At 48.2% G+C, this 13,529-nt stretch overlaps 1 protein-coding gene across 3 annotated transcripts in view; it reads left to right on the top strand.

The window, feature by feature from the left end:
* Positions 1-12,010, top strand: part of grk5 (G protein-coupled receptor kinase 5) — a 37,931-nt gene extending 25,921 nt beyond the window's left edge. For all 3 annotated transcript variants that reach the window (XM_072714095.1, XM_072714096.1, XM_072714094.1), the window contains exons 4-17: positions 493-605; positions 1,617-1,694; positions 2,171-2,271; positions 2,364-2,456; positions 2,558-2,621; positions 2,751-2,891; positions 4,341-4,531; positions 4,714-4,751; positions 5,442-5,531; positions 5,779-5,987; positions 6,618-6,749; positions 7,290-7,427; positions 8,718-8,849; positions 11,062-12,010. In XM_072714095.1, coding sequence (XP_072570196.1) covers positions 493-605; positions 1,617-1,694; positions 2,171-2,271; positions 2,364-2,456; positions 2,558-2,621; positions 2,751-2,891; positions 4,341-4,531; positions 4,714-4,751; positions 5,442-5,531; positions 5,779-5,987; positions 6,618-6,749; positions 7,290-7,427; positions 8,718-8,849; positions 11,062-11,145 — 1,604 coding nt within the window. In that variant the 3' untranslated portion in view covers positions 11,146-12,010. The remainder of the gene's footprint in view (positions 1-492; positions 606-1,616; positions 1,695-2,170; positions 2,272-2,363; positions 2,457-2,557; positions 2,622-2,750; positions 2,892-4,340; positions 4,532-4,713; positions 4,752-5,441; positions 5,532-5,778; positions 5,988-6,617; positions 6,750-7,289; positions 7,428-8,717; positions 8,850-11,061) is intronic.
* The last annotated feature ends 1,519 nt before the right edge of the window (positions 12,011-13,529 follow it).

Genomic DNA, 13,529 nt, shown 5'->3' on the forward strand with positions numbered 1-13,529 from the left:
TGTGTTACAGTGGGAGACTACTCCAGCCTGTGTGTATGTTACAGAGAGAGACTACTCCAACCTGTGTGTGTGTTACAGAGAGAGACTCCTCCAACCTGCGTGTGTGTTACAGAGAGAGACTACTCCAACCTGTGTGTGTGTTACAGAGAGAGACTCCTCCAGCCTGTGTGTGTGTTACAGAGAGAGACTACTCCAACCTGCGTGTGTGTTACAGAGAGAGACTCCTCCAACCTGTGTGTGTGTTACAGAGAGAGACTACTCCAGCCTGTGTGTTTGTTACAGAGAGAGACTACTCCAACCTGTGTGTGTGTTACAGAGAGAGACTACTCCAACCTGTGTGTGTGTTACAGAGAGAGACTACTCCGGTGTGTGTGTGTTACAGAGAGAGACTACTCCAGCCTGTGTGTGTGTTACAGAGAGAGACTACTCCAACCTGTGTGTGTGTGTGTGTGTTACAGAGAGAGACTACTTCAGCCTGTGTGTGTGTTACAGAGAGAGACTACTCCAACCTGTGTGAGAAGCAGCCCATTGGCAGACAGCTCTTCCGTCTTTACTGTGAGACCAGACCCAGGCTGAGGCGATGTATCCGTCTGCTGGACGCCATGGTATGGACACCCTCAGTATTACTCTGTAGCGCCCCATGCAGGTGGTCTGAGCACACGATGGCACACAGAGCAAAGCAGGCTAGCTGCAGGCACTCACACACACACACACACACACACACACACACACACACACACACACACACACATGCACACACACACAGCCCCAGTGCAAAGACCCTGAAGGGTGAAGTCCTTGCATTCTTCACATTCCTGATTAACTGCAGTCGGCATCAGACAGTAAATCTGAGGTCCAGCTGCTGGCAGTGAGATCCAGCTGTTCTTTTAAAGTTACCAGTTTATTCCAGCTTATCCAGCCCCTACAGTCAGGAACGGCTACATAAGATGGGAACGTATGTAAGATTTACTCTGGGAGGGACGGTGGACAGAACCATGCGGCACGGGGAAGGGAGGGACGAGCAGGGAATTTGTTTGGGGGCGCGAGTGGGGATGAGTTTGGGGACAGAGTGGGGGTGAGTTTGGGGACAGAGTGGGGGTGAGTTTGGGGACAGAGAGGGGGTGAGTTTGGGGACAGAGTGGGATGAGTTTGGGGACAGAGTGGGATGAGTTTGGGGACAGAGTGGGGGTGAGTTTGGGGACAGAGTGGGGATGAGTTTGGGAACAGATTGGGGGTGAGTTTGGGGACAGGGTCGGGAGGAATGAAAACAAAAGATGGCAATTTTAACATTAAGTACCTGAAGAAAACACATGGAAAACAAACAAGGAAGAGAAACAGGAGCTTGGTTGCGGAAATGTGCTACATTGAGGATTAGACCTGATTGTGTTGCTACTTAAGAAGCCTACACACAATAGAAGGTGTGCGTCTGACGGCACACGTGCGGGGGGGTCGTGTTGGTTCCTGTGTCGATATGGGTATTGTCCATCAAGGTTGCGAGAACCACGATGGGATTAACTGATTCTCCTATGCCTCATGGATGTGATTGGAGCACAGCAGCCACGTTATTGGTCAATAAATTTATTGCTTGATGATGATTGGTGCCTTCACTGTCACAGGACGAGTACGAGGTGACGCCGGACGAGAAGAGGAGGGCCCATGGGGAGGAGATTGTCCGGCGGTTCCTCACCATGCAGGTATCTGTTCGCCTATGTGCTACACGGGACCTGCTCCCCGAAGTCACGCGTCTCGGTGGGGGGGAGGTGTGTCATAGTGAATTCGGTGCTGAGAATCAAGCCTCTCGCTTTTGGTTACAATAAAAATATGCAACAAAAGAAGAGAAACTTTGTCTATCTAATTAGCTAAGTTCTCAATAATACTTTATTGCTACCATGGCAACACTAAACCCTAAGGCCAACATAAAGTGATGACATCACTATGCCCTAATGAATATTCATAAGTACAACTTTAACCAGGAATGATCCAGGTTTAGCTTTCAGAGTCAGGATTTTGACATGCAGAGGATCCAACAGCCTTATTTTCATATTTTGATGGTCTTGGCTCCTGATGTCACCTTGTGTGTGTGTGTGTGTGTGTGTGTGTGTGTGTGTGTGTCTGTGTGTGTGTGTGTCTGTGTGTGTGTGTGTGTGTGTCTGTGTGTGTGCACTCGCAGTCCCCGGAGTGTGTGCCAGAGGTGGCCCAGCCTCACGGGCGGCTCTGCCAGCATAACCTGGATCTCAGCGCCAGCAAGGAGATCTTCAGCGACTGCCGCAGGTGACCCCCCCCGCCGCTCTCCGACCCCCCCTGCCCCCCGTGCACCCCCCCGTGCCGCGGCCTCCTCACTGCCCGCCTGCTCTCCCTTCCAGGACTCTCCATGACTACCTGAGCGGCGTCCCCTTCACCGACTATCAGGACAGCATGTATTTTGACCGTTTCCTGCAGTGGAAGATGCTAGAACGGTCGGTTTGCCTTCCCTCTCACGCAGCTGCATTTGCGTTTGCAGTCCTGTAACCCGGGACGCCGGTTATTGCTCACTTCTGTGGCCTTTTCCTGTCTACAGGCAGCCAATCACGAAAGACACATTTCGACAGTACCGGGTTCTAGGAAAAGGTGGATTCGGGGAGGTAAAGTTCATCATTTTCTTTTAGTTACAATGCATCTTTATGTTCCTCTGGCATTCGCAGTGAAACCCGCCTGTAGCGTTGTTTTCTTGTTGTTTTGACGCGGACTCGACACTCCGGCCTCCTGTGCAGGTCTGTGCCTGTCAGGTACGCGCCACAGGAAAGATGTACGCCTGCAAAAAGCTGGAGAAGAAGCGCATCAAGAAGAGGAAGGGCGAGGCCATGGCCCTCAACGAGAAGCGGATCCTGGAGCAGGTGAACAGCAGATTCGTGGTGAGTGGCCCTCTCTTGTCTCCATGATGTCTCCAGGATAATCTCCTCCCCTCGGGAAAATCAAGATTTATATACATTCACCCACACTGTAGCTAACAGTAACGGAGATGCTTCAATCGTAGCCATCAGAAGAATTACATTTACATTGTTCACGTTTAGCAGACACTTTAATCCAAAGCACATTACAAACATGCATGCTGTTAAGCATTCAGCTAGACATAAGTGCAACTAGGCTGAGCTTCCAGTGAACGCCCAGGTGTAAGTGTAAGCAGGTTTGGACCAGGAGCTACGCAATTTCTAACAAAGCAAGAACCTAGTAAGAGTATTCAAGGACCAGAAGTGCAACATTCAGGGAACATAAAGAGGCATCAGTTTAGTAGAGGACTTCCTAGAAGAGATGGATCTTAAGACGTTTCTTGAAGGTAGAGAGGGAGTGTGATGAGCTCATTCCACCACCAGGAAACCATACAAGAGAACCATTTGGAGTGACCCTTCTCATGTGGTGAGGGGAGCTCCCAGCGGCGACGGTTTGCTGACTGACAGGGGCGACGTAGGACGTAGGTCTCGAGGAGCCTTTTGATTGGCCATTGATGGGCCTGTAAGCCAGCACCAAGGACATGATGCAAGCACCAATAGGGAGTCAGTGAAGAGGAACAAGGAGGGACGTGACATGAGAATGTTTAGATTGAATGAATATTAGATGTGCTGCTGTGTTTTGAATTATCTGTAGTGGTCTGTCAGCACAAGCTGGTAGGTCTGTTAGTGGAGAGTTGCAGGTGTCTAGTCATGAGGTAGCAAGTGCCTGCACTAGAAGGTGAACTGCATACTCAGGCAGAACAGCTCAGATCTTCTTGATGTTATACAAGGTAAATCTGCAGGATTGGGAGATGGCTGTTATATGGTTAGCAAAGGACAGCTGGTCATCTATCATTACCCTAGGATCTTGGCAGACCTCGATGGAGACAGTGTGGTTGATCCAAGCTGAACAGTGATGTCATGGTGCATGATAGAGCTGGCACGGAAGACAAGAAGATCAGTCTAGGAGAGATTAAGCTGGAAGTGTTGAGACTGGACCAAACCTAGAGAAAATCTAACCCTAAATCATACAGTGAACTCACACTTGTTTCATCAGGACAGCTGAAGGACCTCTACGTATAGCAAAGTTTGGACTCATTTCAGGCAGGTTTGTTTATTGACATTCACAGAGTCAGCCAGTCAAACTCTCCATTTGGATGCAGACTGTTTGCATTTCATGCTTTGCAACATCACATCTCTATCGATATTGATACTGGGGAGCACATAGCTAACCCACATGCAGCAGCAGACCTGGCAGCATTCATGAAATGCTGACTCGTAGATATGCCAGAGTTGCAAGTGTGACACTGACCCCGAGAGAGAGAGAGAGAGGGAGGTCAGGCATAACTGAAGGATCCTAACCTCATTTTCCAGGTCAGCCTGGCGTATGCTTATGAGACCAAAGACGCCCTCTGTCTGGTGCTGACCATTATGAACGGTGGGGACCTCAAGTTCCACATCTACAACATGGGCACTCCAGGCTTCGAGAAGGAGAGGGTGCAGTTCTATGCTGCTGAGATCTGCTGTGGCCTGGAGCACCTGCATAGGGAGAACATCGTCTACAGGTGAGATGTTCTCTGCACTCTGGGATCACAAAGGAACATGCCCAACCAACAGGAGTCATTGCTGCAGTGGAAGGTAAAATCCGCAGCAATAGTGAGAAAAGGTGGACAATTTAATTTTGTGCAAATCAATAGATGTTAAGCAAACATGCTTCCCTCCAGACTGACCAAATATTTTCTTACAGGGACCTGAAGCCTGAGAATATCCTGTTAGATGACAATGGTAAGTATTTACAGTGGATGGTAGAATTAGTTAAGGACAGATATCGCTTTTATCATAAGTTCAGTCAGCTTCCTCAGGTGCCGTCATAAAATAAAAGGAACCACCTCAGCCAAACTTCCCTTATTGAAGTTTCCTTAGTGCAATTAAGGTGGAACCTAAAGGTGGAACCTTTATGAGGTCAATGAAGCATTTAATTTCCATGAAAATGTATGTTCATCTGGTTATGTTTCTCAATGTAAGTAGTTTTTATACTACGGATAATGTGGTGTCTGAATTGCACCTTATGGATCATAAAACTCAATCTATAACCCGTATTGCTCTGGGATGAGAGTTTGTGCCTGAATATCCTGATAATGAAATATTCTAATATAATAATAATATAAAATAGCTCTTTGACATGCAGTAATTCCTACCTTTTTTCGTTATTTTACTATGGTACTATTTGTACATTAGAGAATTGCACCAAGGTTGGTGGTGGTCCATGAAACATAGTGGTATACGTTATTTACCATGGTGTACTGTAGCTCATAAACACCCTGTCCATGGTAAACACCAAACCAAGAGCCATTTCCAGATGATTTTAGGAAGAAACCTCTTATTTGTACCGGGATAGGATGGACTTATTCCGAAATGCAGCGCTACGACCGTGGTATACATGGTAATATGGGATGGTCTTCCATTAATGCTCAGGACACATCCGGATATCGGATCTGGGGCTGGCTATCAAGGTGCCTGACAGCGAGCTGATTCGGGGCCGAGTCGGGACCGTGGGATACATGGGTATGTGACCCTCTATCCGGACGGGACGGATTAAAAAATCCATCTGTGGGACGGGCTGCCCTTCATGCGCACTTTCCCACGTAGGAGTCGCTTAGGTGCCAAAAATACACATTTCTTCTTCATTTCCTACGTACATTTCTTAAAATAACTTTTGATTGTGGGACTTTGAGACGGCTGTTGGTGTCAAACCTCAAACGCTGCCACGCTGAAGCCTGTGTGCCTCTGTCACGGTCCCCGCGTCGGACAGCCCCGGAGGTCATCAAGAACGAGCGCTACGCCATGAGCCCCGACTGGTGGGGCCTCGGCTGCCTGGTGTACGAGATGACGGCCGGCCGCTCGCCCTTCCGCGCGCGTAAGGAGCGCGTCAAGAGGGAGGAGGTGGAGCACCGGGTGCTGGAGGAGCAGGAGGAGTACAACGACAAGTTCACTGAGGACACAGAGGCCTTCTGCAGGATGGTGAGGTCACAGAGGCATCCGGAACATCAGGGTGCGGTGGGAGAGGTGGGGGGCGACGGGGTTAAAACAGGAAAACGTGGTGCTAGACACACCCTTTAGAGCAGGGGTGGGCAATCATATCTGCAAAGGGCCGGTGTGTGCGCAGGTTTTTGGGGTAACCTTTAGGTCAGCTGTTCCAACCCAGGTGTGAGGACTCTTCAGCCAATCAGTCTACAAATTAGTAATCTAATGAGGGTGTTGCAGCGAAAACCTGCATACGCAGCGGCCCTTTCTGGGTAAGATTGCCCACCCCTGCTTTAGAGCAATTTCAGAAATGCTCTTGTGTCTGTAAGTCTTTTCTCACCACTCGGATATGGAAATTCATCCAGTCAGACAAATCAAATGATTCACTGACGTAATAAAGCAGTGAGGAGCACCAGAAAAGACCTAAGCTTCTTATCCGTCTTCATCTGTCATCCATTTAAGGCAGAAAAACTGTTTGTCTCTGCTGACAACCCAGTCTGGCTGCAGGCGCGTTGCATTTTTTTCACATGAGATATCACACCCTTATCTCAGTGCCCAACCTTGCTGAGGCAAACCCTGCTCTGTACAATAAGCTCCTCCTCCCTGTGCCCCCCCACCCTCCCCCAGCTGTTGACTAAAGAGCCAAAGCAGAGGTTGGGGTCAGGTGGGGCAGCGGACGTGAAGGCCCAACCCTTCTTTAAGAACATCAACTTCAAGAGGCTGGAGGCTGGGATGCTGGAACCTTCTTTTGTGCCAGATGTAAGGAATGGAGTCGCAGACTGTGTAACTGCCCACAAGAGGGCGCTGCTTCAACTACTGCTATATATTTACATGTAACCTAATATCCAAATATGACACAAATTGTTAGAATTACAGTAAACAATCTGGTTAGTCAGTTCACAGCACTGGTGACTTTCAGTTAGAAGATGTTGTAATGACTTACAAGGAAAACAACACTGAAAAGACATATAAGTTTCAGCCCTGTGATGGGTTGGCGCCCCCTCCTGGCTTATTCCCTGCCTTGCGCCCATAGCTTCCAGGATAGACTCTGGACGCCCTGTAGCCCTGAACAGCATAAGTGGGTACAGAAAATGGATGGTTGGATATAAGCCTCAGAGTGAATGCAGTCATTTGTACATTATTATATTAGTATTAATATTAAACAAAGATGTTGAACAAAGAGGAAGATGCTTTGAGTCAGAACGTAGAAGCCTTATTCTGTGGCACAGAGCTCAGTGTTGTCATATTTCCTCCCTACCACACCCTGTGACCTAACCAGGCACGCCTCTGTTCCCCCAGCCCAGAGCCGTCTACTGCAAAGACGTCCTGGACATTGAGCAATTCTCCACCGTCAAGGGTGTCAACTTGGACCAGACTGACAATGACTTCTACGTCAAATTCAGCACCGGAAGCGTCTCTATCCCATGGCAGAATGAGGTACGGGGACCAAAGAGTTGATGTCAGGAGAGCAGGTTCTGTTTTCCTCCCAAGGTTCCTCAATCAAATGCACACACATGCACAGAACTCTTTAGAGTGAGTAATAAAATCAAAAAACAAGCAAGCAATCAGGTGGCATGACAGGTAAGATCATGAACTTCTAACTTGAAAGTGTTTGACTCAAATCCTAGGACAGAGTCAGCAGTAGCACCATTTAGAAGACCTGAGCTCCATGCATCTGCTTTCCAAAGGCAATTACCAAAGACCAAGTGCTCCTGGAGCCTCTCTCAGGAGGAACATGGCTCATCAACACCCTTTATAGAGACACATGGGTCATTCTGAATCTACTCAACACATGGTCCACGCTTGGCCATTGCAGAACTGAACCATTTTGAACCATTGTGGTTGCCCCTGGGCCAATATGACAAAATTCAAAAATTCTCTGGCTTAGCTGGTATAGTTTAGGAATTACACTGTCTTGAAATCCAATGAGATTTTTCCTTCGTTCGCAAAAATGCTTTGTTGACCATTTTCAGATGCCTGTCTTTGCAGTAACACCAAAGGACCTGAAAAAAGTGTGGATATACACGTCTAATTCCAAACGTCAAAGGGTGGTAAAAATATTGCCACTTTCATTATATCATGTGACAGTTCCCAGTTCTATATCTATCTATATATATATATATATATATATATATTCATCTATGTTAACATATAACATCTGAGTGGTGTTTTCTGTTTTAAGGGTTTTATTGAGTTTACTTTTTTGACTATTTGAAGCTCTTGAAAGCCAAAGATATTTTAAATAAAATGCCGCAAAATGGTTCACCTCTGAGATGGTCAAGCATGGACGATGCCAGAATGACCCACATGTCTTTGGACTGCATGAGGAAACTGGAGTGCCCAGAGGAAGTCCTTGCAAACATCTAAGGAATATGACAACATCTGGGGAGTTCCTGGCAGAGCTGGGATTGGGAGTCAAACCCACAGGCTTGGAGGTGTGAGGCTGTGGTGGTCCACACTGCCCAACCAGTCCACCTAACCAGAGCTACACCAAGGAAATCTGTTTATCTGTAGATTTTAGTTGCTCTGGATTATGCTGCCTAGTCAATTTCAGTTCTTGGGAACCAGTGGATGGCATTTATCCAGAAAATGTTCTCTTCTGCCTGGGTCTCCAGGCTTCCCAATGGCATGTTCATAGCTGCGATGATGAGTGTGGTTGTGTGTTGTCTTGTGTAAAAGTGTCACCAGAATTATGGTGACAGTAATAACAGGGTGTCTCCCCAGCAGATGATCGAGACGGAGTGTTTCAAAGACCTGAACGTGTTCGGCCCGCAGGGGTCCCGCCCCCCCGACCTCGACTGGAACCTCCCCCCCGAGCCCCCCCGACGCAGCTTCTTGGATAGGATCTTGAGGCGAAATGTGAGGACGCACCCCTTTCCTCCAGCATGCTTCACACAGGATAGTCTCTTTTGTAAAAGACTGAATGATATTAAACATTCAAAATTTTATAGATATTACCAGGCAGGCTTTTTTTCTATCTAGATTACTTTTATCCACAATAAACAGCTATATATGGAACCTTTTACAGACATGTATGGGGGACTTTGATCAGCAGCTATACAACAGCAATAAGCCCCAAGAAGCCATCCAGCATGTGCACATAGAGCTCTGGAAAAAAATTAAGAGGCTAAAATTGGCATGGGCCTATGTGAAAACTGTAGCCTGGTTCTTCCCTGCTTCTCATTGATGAAGGACTTCTTCCTTGCTTTATGGGTCTTCTGTCCTGCTTCAAAGAACCTGATACACACTGTCCTAGCAGTGCACTTCAAACCACTTAATGTTCCCCATTCCTTTCGATGGTCATTTTATGTCATCCTCCGATTCATGAGAAACTCTCGGATAAGTTGGCGGTCATCTCTGGCATTAGAATGTCGCTTCCGCCCTCTACTGGGAATTTTATTAGAGGGAACAGGCAAACTGAACTGGAAACAGCAGGCAATCATCAAGATCGGGGTCACGGGTCCAATGAAGTCAAAAGCCGGGGAGATCAGTCCTGCAGAGGCACGGGAGAGGAAGTAGAGGAACACGAGGCAGGGCAAGTAGGCAGGCACAAGCAGGGGTGGAGTGGGCAGGACAGGAGCAGTCAGTATGGGAGCGGGCAGGATGGGAGCGGGCAGGACGGGAGGGAGCAGGCAGGACAGGAGCGGGCAGGACGGGAGCGGGCAGGACAGGAGCGGGCAGGACGGGAGCGGGCAGGATGGGAGCGGGCAGGACAGGAGCGGGCAGGACGGGAGGGAATGGGCAGGACAGGAGCGGGCAGGACAGGAGCGGGCAGGATGGGAGCGGGCAGGACAGGAGTGGGCAGGACAGGAGGGAGCGGGTAGGACAGGAGCGGGCAGGATGGGAGCGGGCAGGACGGGAGGGAGTGGGCAGGACAGGAGTGGGCAGGATGGGAGCGGGCAGGACAGGAGCGGGCCAGATGGGAGCGGGCAGGACAGGAGTGGGCAGGACAGGAGCGGGCAGGACATGAGCGGGCTGGATTGGAGGGAGCAGGTAGGACAGGAGCGGGCAGGATGGGAGCGGGCAGGACGGGAGGGAGTGGGTAGGACAGGAGCGGGCAGGATGGGAGCGGGCAGGACGGGAGGGAGTGGGCAGGACAGGAGTGGGCAGGATGGGAGCGGGCAGGACAGGAGCGGGCCAGATGGGAGCGGGCAGGACAGGAGTGGGCAGGACAGGAGCGGGCAGGACATGAGCGGGCTGGATTGGAGGGAGCAGGTAGGACAGGAGCAGGCAGGACGGGAGCGGGCAGGACGGGAGGTAGCGGGCAGCACAGGAGTGGGCAGGATGGGAGGTAGCGGGCAGGACGGGAGGGAGCAGGCAGGACAGGAGCGGGCAGGACGGGAGGTAGCGGGCAGCACAGGAGTGGACAGGATGGGAGCAGGCAGGACAGGAGGGAGCGGGCAGGACAGGAGCGGACAGGATGGGAGCGGGCAGGACGGGAGGGAGCGGGTAGGACAGGAGCGGGCAGGATGGGAGCAGACAGGGCTGGAGCAAAACACAGGAGACAGAACACAGGGGAAGACAGGGGATTTGTAATGCTCAGTACGGCTCATGGGAATGGCAAAAATATTGGAAGTTAACCGTGGTTATATAGGAGGAAGCAGGTGATTGTGGTCTAAGTAGTGAGACCTGCCCTGCTGGGCGTGACAAGTGTAGCCTTCTGCCAGCAGAACCAGGATTTAACAATGCAGATTCTTAAAAAATATGGAGTGGTCCCCTAATTTTTTCCCGAGCTGTATAAGCTCTTCTTGGCATGGGCTGTGTTCATGGTACAGAATTATGTAAATGCCTCTTGTAGGCTGCTGCTTAATCACTTCACCCTGAAACCACTGAACTTCTTCCTTTGTAAGCTTTCAGAAGATTAAATGATTCAAGCCAGACAGACACCTCAGCTGGCACTGGGGTTGTGACCAGTGCTTTAGTGTATCAGCCAATGGCTTTGCTCAGTCATCTTCCCACCCCCTTTTAAATACACATATGATTGGTTAATTGCATTTTTCAACACACCTCTTACACTCCTGTCCATGATGCACAAACGCATACACCAGAATGTATGTTTCTGCTCTTTCAGCATCTGGATGTTTCCATGGTCCAGAGCAAGGCCACATCTTCCAGCGTGAACTCAGTAGACTCGATATCGAACTCTGTCCCCTAGTGACGAACCACGGTCCGGAAATGAAGGCAAGTGCTCCAGGAAGACCCCGACGGGACAGGTTGTCGGAGCCGAGAGGAGGTGCGAGCCCGTGGGACTGCGGAGCGGCAGCAAGGGAACGGACTAGATATGCGCCCAAGAAAGACGCAAACGACAGACGTAACTCGTGTACCCTCAGGACTGCCGAAATGGAAAAAAAGGTCGCCGATGTTTAAAGAGAGGAAGAATATCAGGGCATTGATTTAAAAAAAGACCACTGCAGGGAATAAAGTCTGTGTCCTTAATATTATTATATTTTTTATTATTGTTGTTATTATTAATATGGTTCATACTGTTTTTTTAAATATTTTAAGACGTTTAAATCAAAGCGCGCACACACTCGCTTAACAAAGGCTAGTTTCGCCTTGCATAATCTCAGGCCAGAGATTTTTATTTTTTTGTTATTATTGTCATTGGTGTTGTGGCTCCGTATCATGTACATTTTTTTAAACACTGCATATGCTTTCAAAAAAATTGTGACTCTTAACAGGTCGTCGTGGGAGCAGGTCAGCTGTTTGTTTATGATGATGTCATAGAGGGGAAAGAGTGGGAAGTCTGGGGAATGGGGGAAATGTGCACAGGCGAGACGCCACCTGAGATTTAGGGGTGCTAGGGCAGTTTTAGGACGAGGCGAGAACTGGAGAGACTGACAGACAGTACTGGAGGAACTGGCAGATGGATCAGCGTGAAGTAACAGTGTCCCTCTGGCTGAGACCCGGAACCCTCTGGGCTATAAGCTACCTGCGAGGGGGAGAGAGACGAGCCAAATGGAAGATGTCAGCCAAAATAAAGACTCCAGACTTGAGTGAAAATAAACACTTTTGACTGATTTAATGACTCAAGTCATTCTATGAGTTCCACCGTCACTCTTCACAACACATGTTCATTGTCAGTGGAGAGACAGACAACTGTTCACTGGGCCCTGGGGCAGGAATGGACCATGCCCCTCACCTTCCAAAGTCATACCTAGGGCCTGCCTATGCAGTTGCAGTAGTTGCAGATGATGAAATCTGAGTAGCCTCCAAATATTATACCCATCATGCACTGCAGTAGTTATTCCACAAACATGCTTTTATCGCTAAATGCACACCTCAACAGCATAGTTTGACTACAAAATATTACGAAGTATTACATTTCAAAATTGTTTTAAATATTGCACCAAATATTTTTTGTGTTGATTCCCACCATAATAATAATAATAATAACAATAATAGTTCTTTGTACTTGCATATACCCTTAAAATGATGTTGAATAACGACTTACGAACATTTCAAGTTACGGACGGCCGTTCGGAACGTATCTCGTTCGTAAGTAGAGGAGCCTCTGTACTACCAGTAGTGTGTTGATCTTGGCCACAAGTGTCTGCTTACGGTTGCTAGGCTGAGGCTTTGTGATGATGTAGGTCTGTTAGTCAGATACGCTACACCACAGACATACAAACTGTGCACTAATACAACAATCACATATACAATACCTACACACATACATATGATTACCTTGTAATGGTCTTTATGCCCTTTCTATTTCATACATTTCAGGTGCAATATTTAAAACCTGGATGTTCAAATTGGAGTCTGAGTGAGAGCCATCCATCCATCCAAAACAGGGTGGGGCTGTGCCCCCCATATAAGAATATCAATTTCAAGGTTAAAAGCTTCCATGTTCTGTTAGGGCAGCCTCTCATTTTCTTTCACTCTTAAAAAGCCTCCCAGTCTCATGATGATGATGATGATGATGATGATGATGATGATGATGATGATGATTAGATGCTAGCACTGCCTCCCTTCCTTTGCTAAATGCAGTGCTTCTCATTCAGACTAAAGAGCTCCCAACACTGCTCACCTCAACTCGGGTTATTTTTTTCTGGATTAACATCATGCAAGATCTGGAAAAAAGAGGAGAAAGAGCGAGTTAGTTCATCAAACACCCTCTTGAATAGCCTCACTTGGTGACACCAAGTCCCAGATTCAGAATCTGATAGAATTAGTGGTCATTGTTGACACACCACAGCACACAGTGCGCAACAACGAAATGAGTCCTCTGCCCATATGTGACGTAGCAGTAGTTATCCCTGATTGTCCCCCCGATCATCATCAATCAGTTCCTGATCCAAGAACTATAACACGCGATGGCCAAGAACGATAACACTACTGACCTTCCTGAGACAAGGATGATACAGTATTAAGACAGTGACTTTATTGTGGCCTTCAACCCTGACTGAAATTCTTTAATTGCCCAGAAATAAATGTGTGATTTAAAATGTTAATTGTCATGAAAAAAATACAGGATTACAAACCTGAAAACAATACAGATAGAATTTTGTGTGTATGTGTAGATTATTGTTGTAT

This window comes from Paramormyrops kingsleyae, chromosome 7 (assembly GCF_048594095.1).
Source record: "Paramormyrops kingsleyae isolate MSU_618 chromosome 7, PKINGS_0.4, whole genome shotgun sequence".
Lineage (NCBI taxonomy): Eukaryota > Metazoa > Chordata > Actinopteri > Osteoglossiformes > Mormyridae > Paramormyrops > Paramormyrops kingsleyae.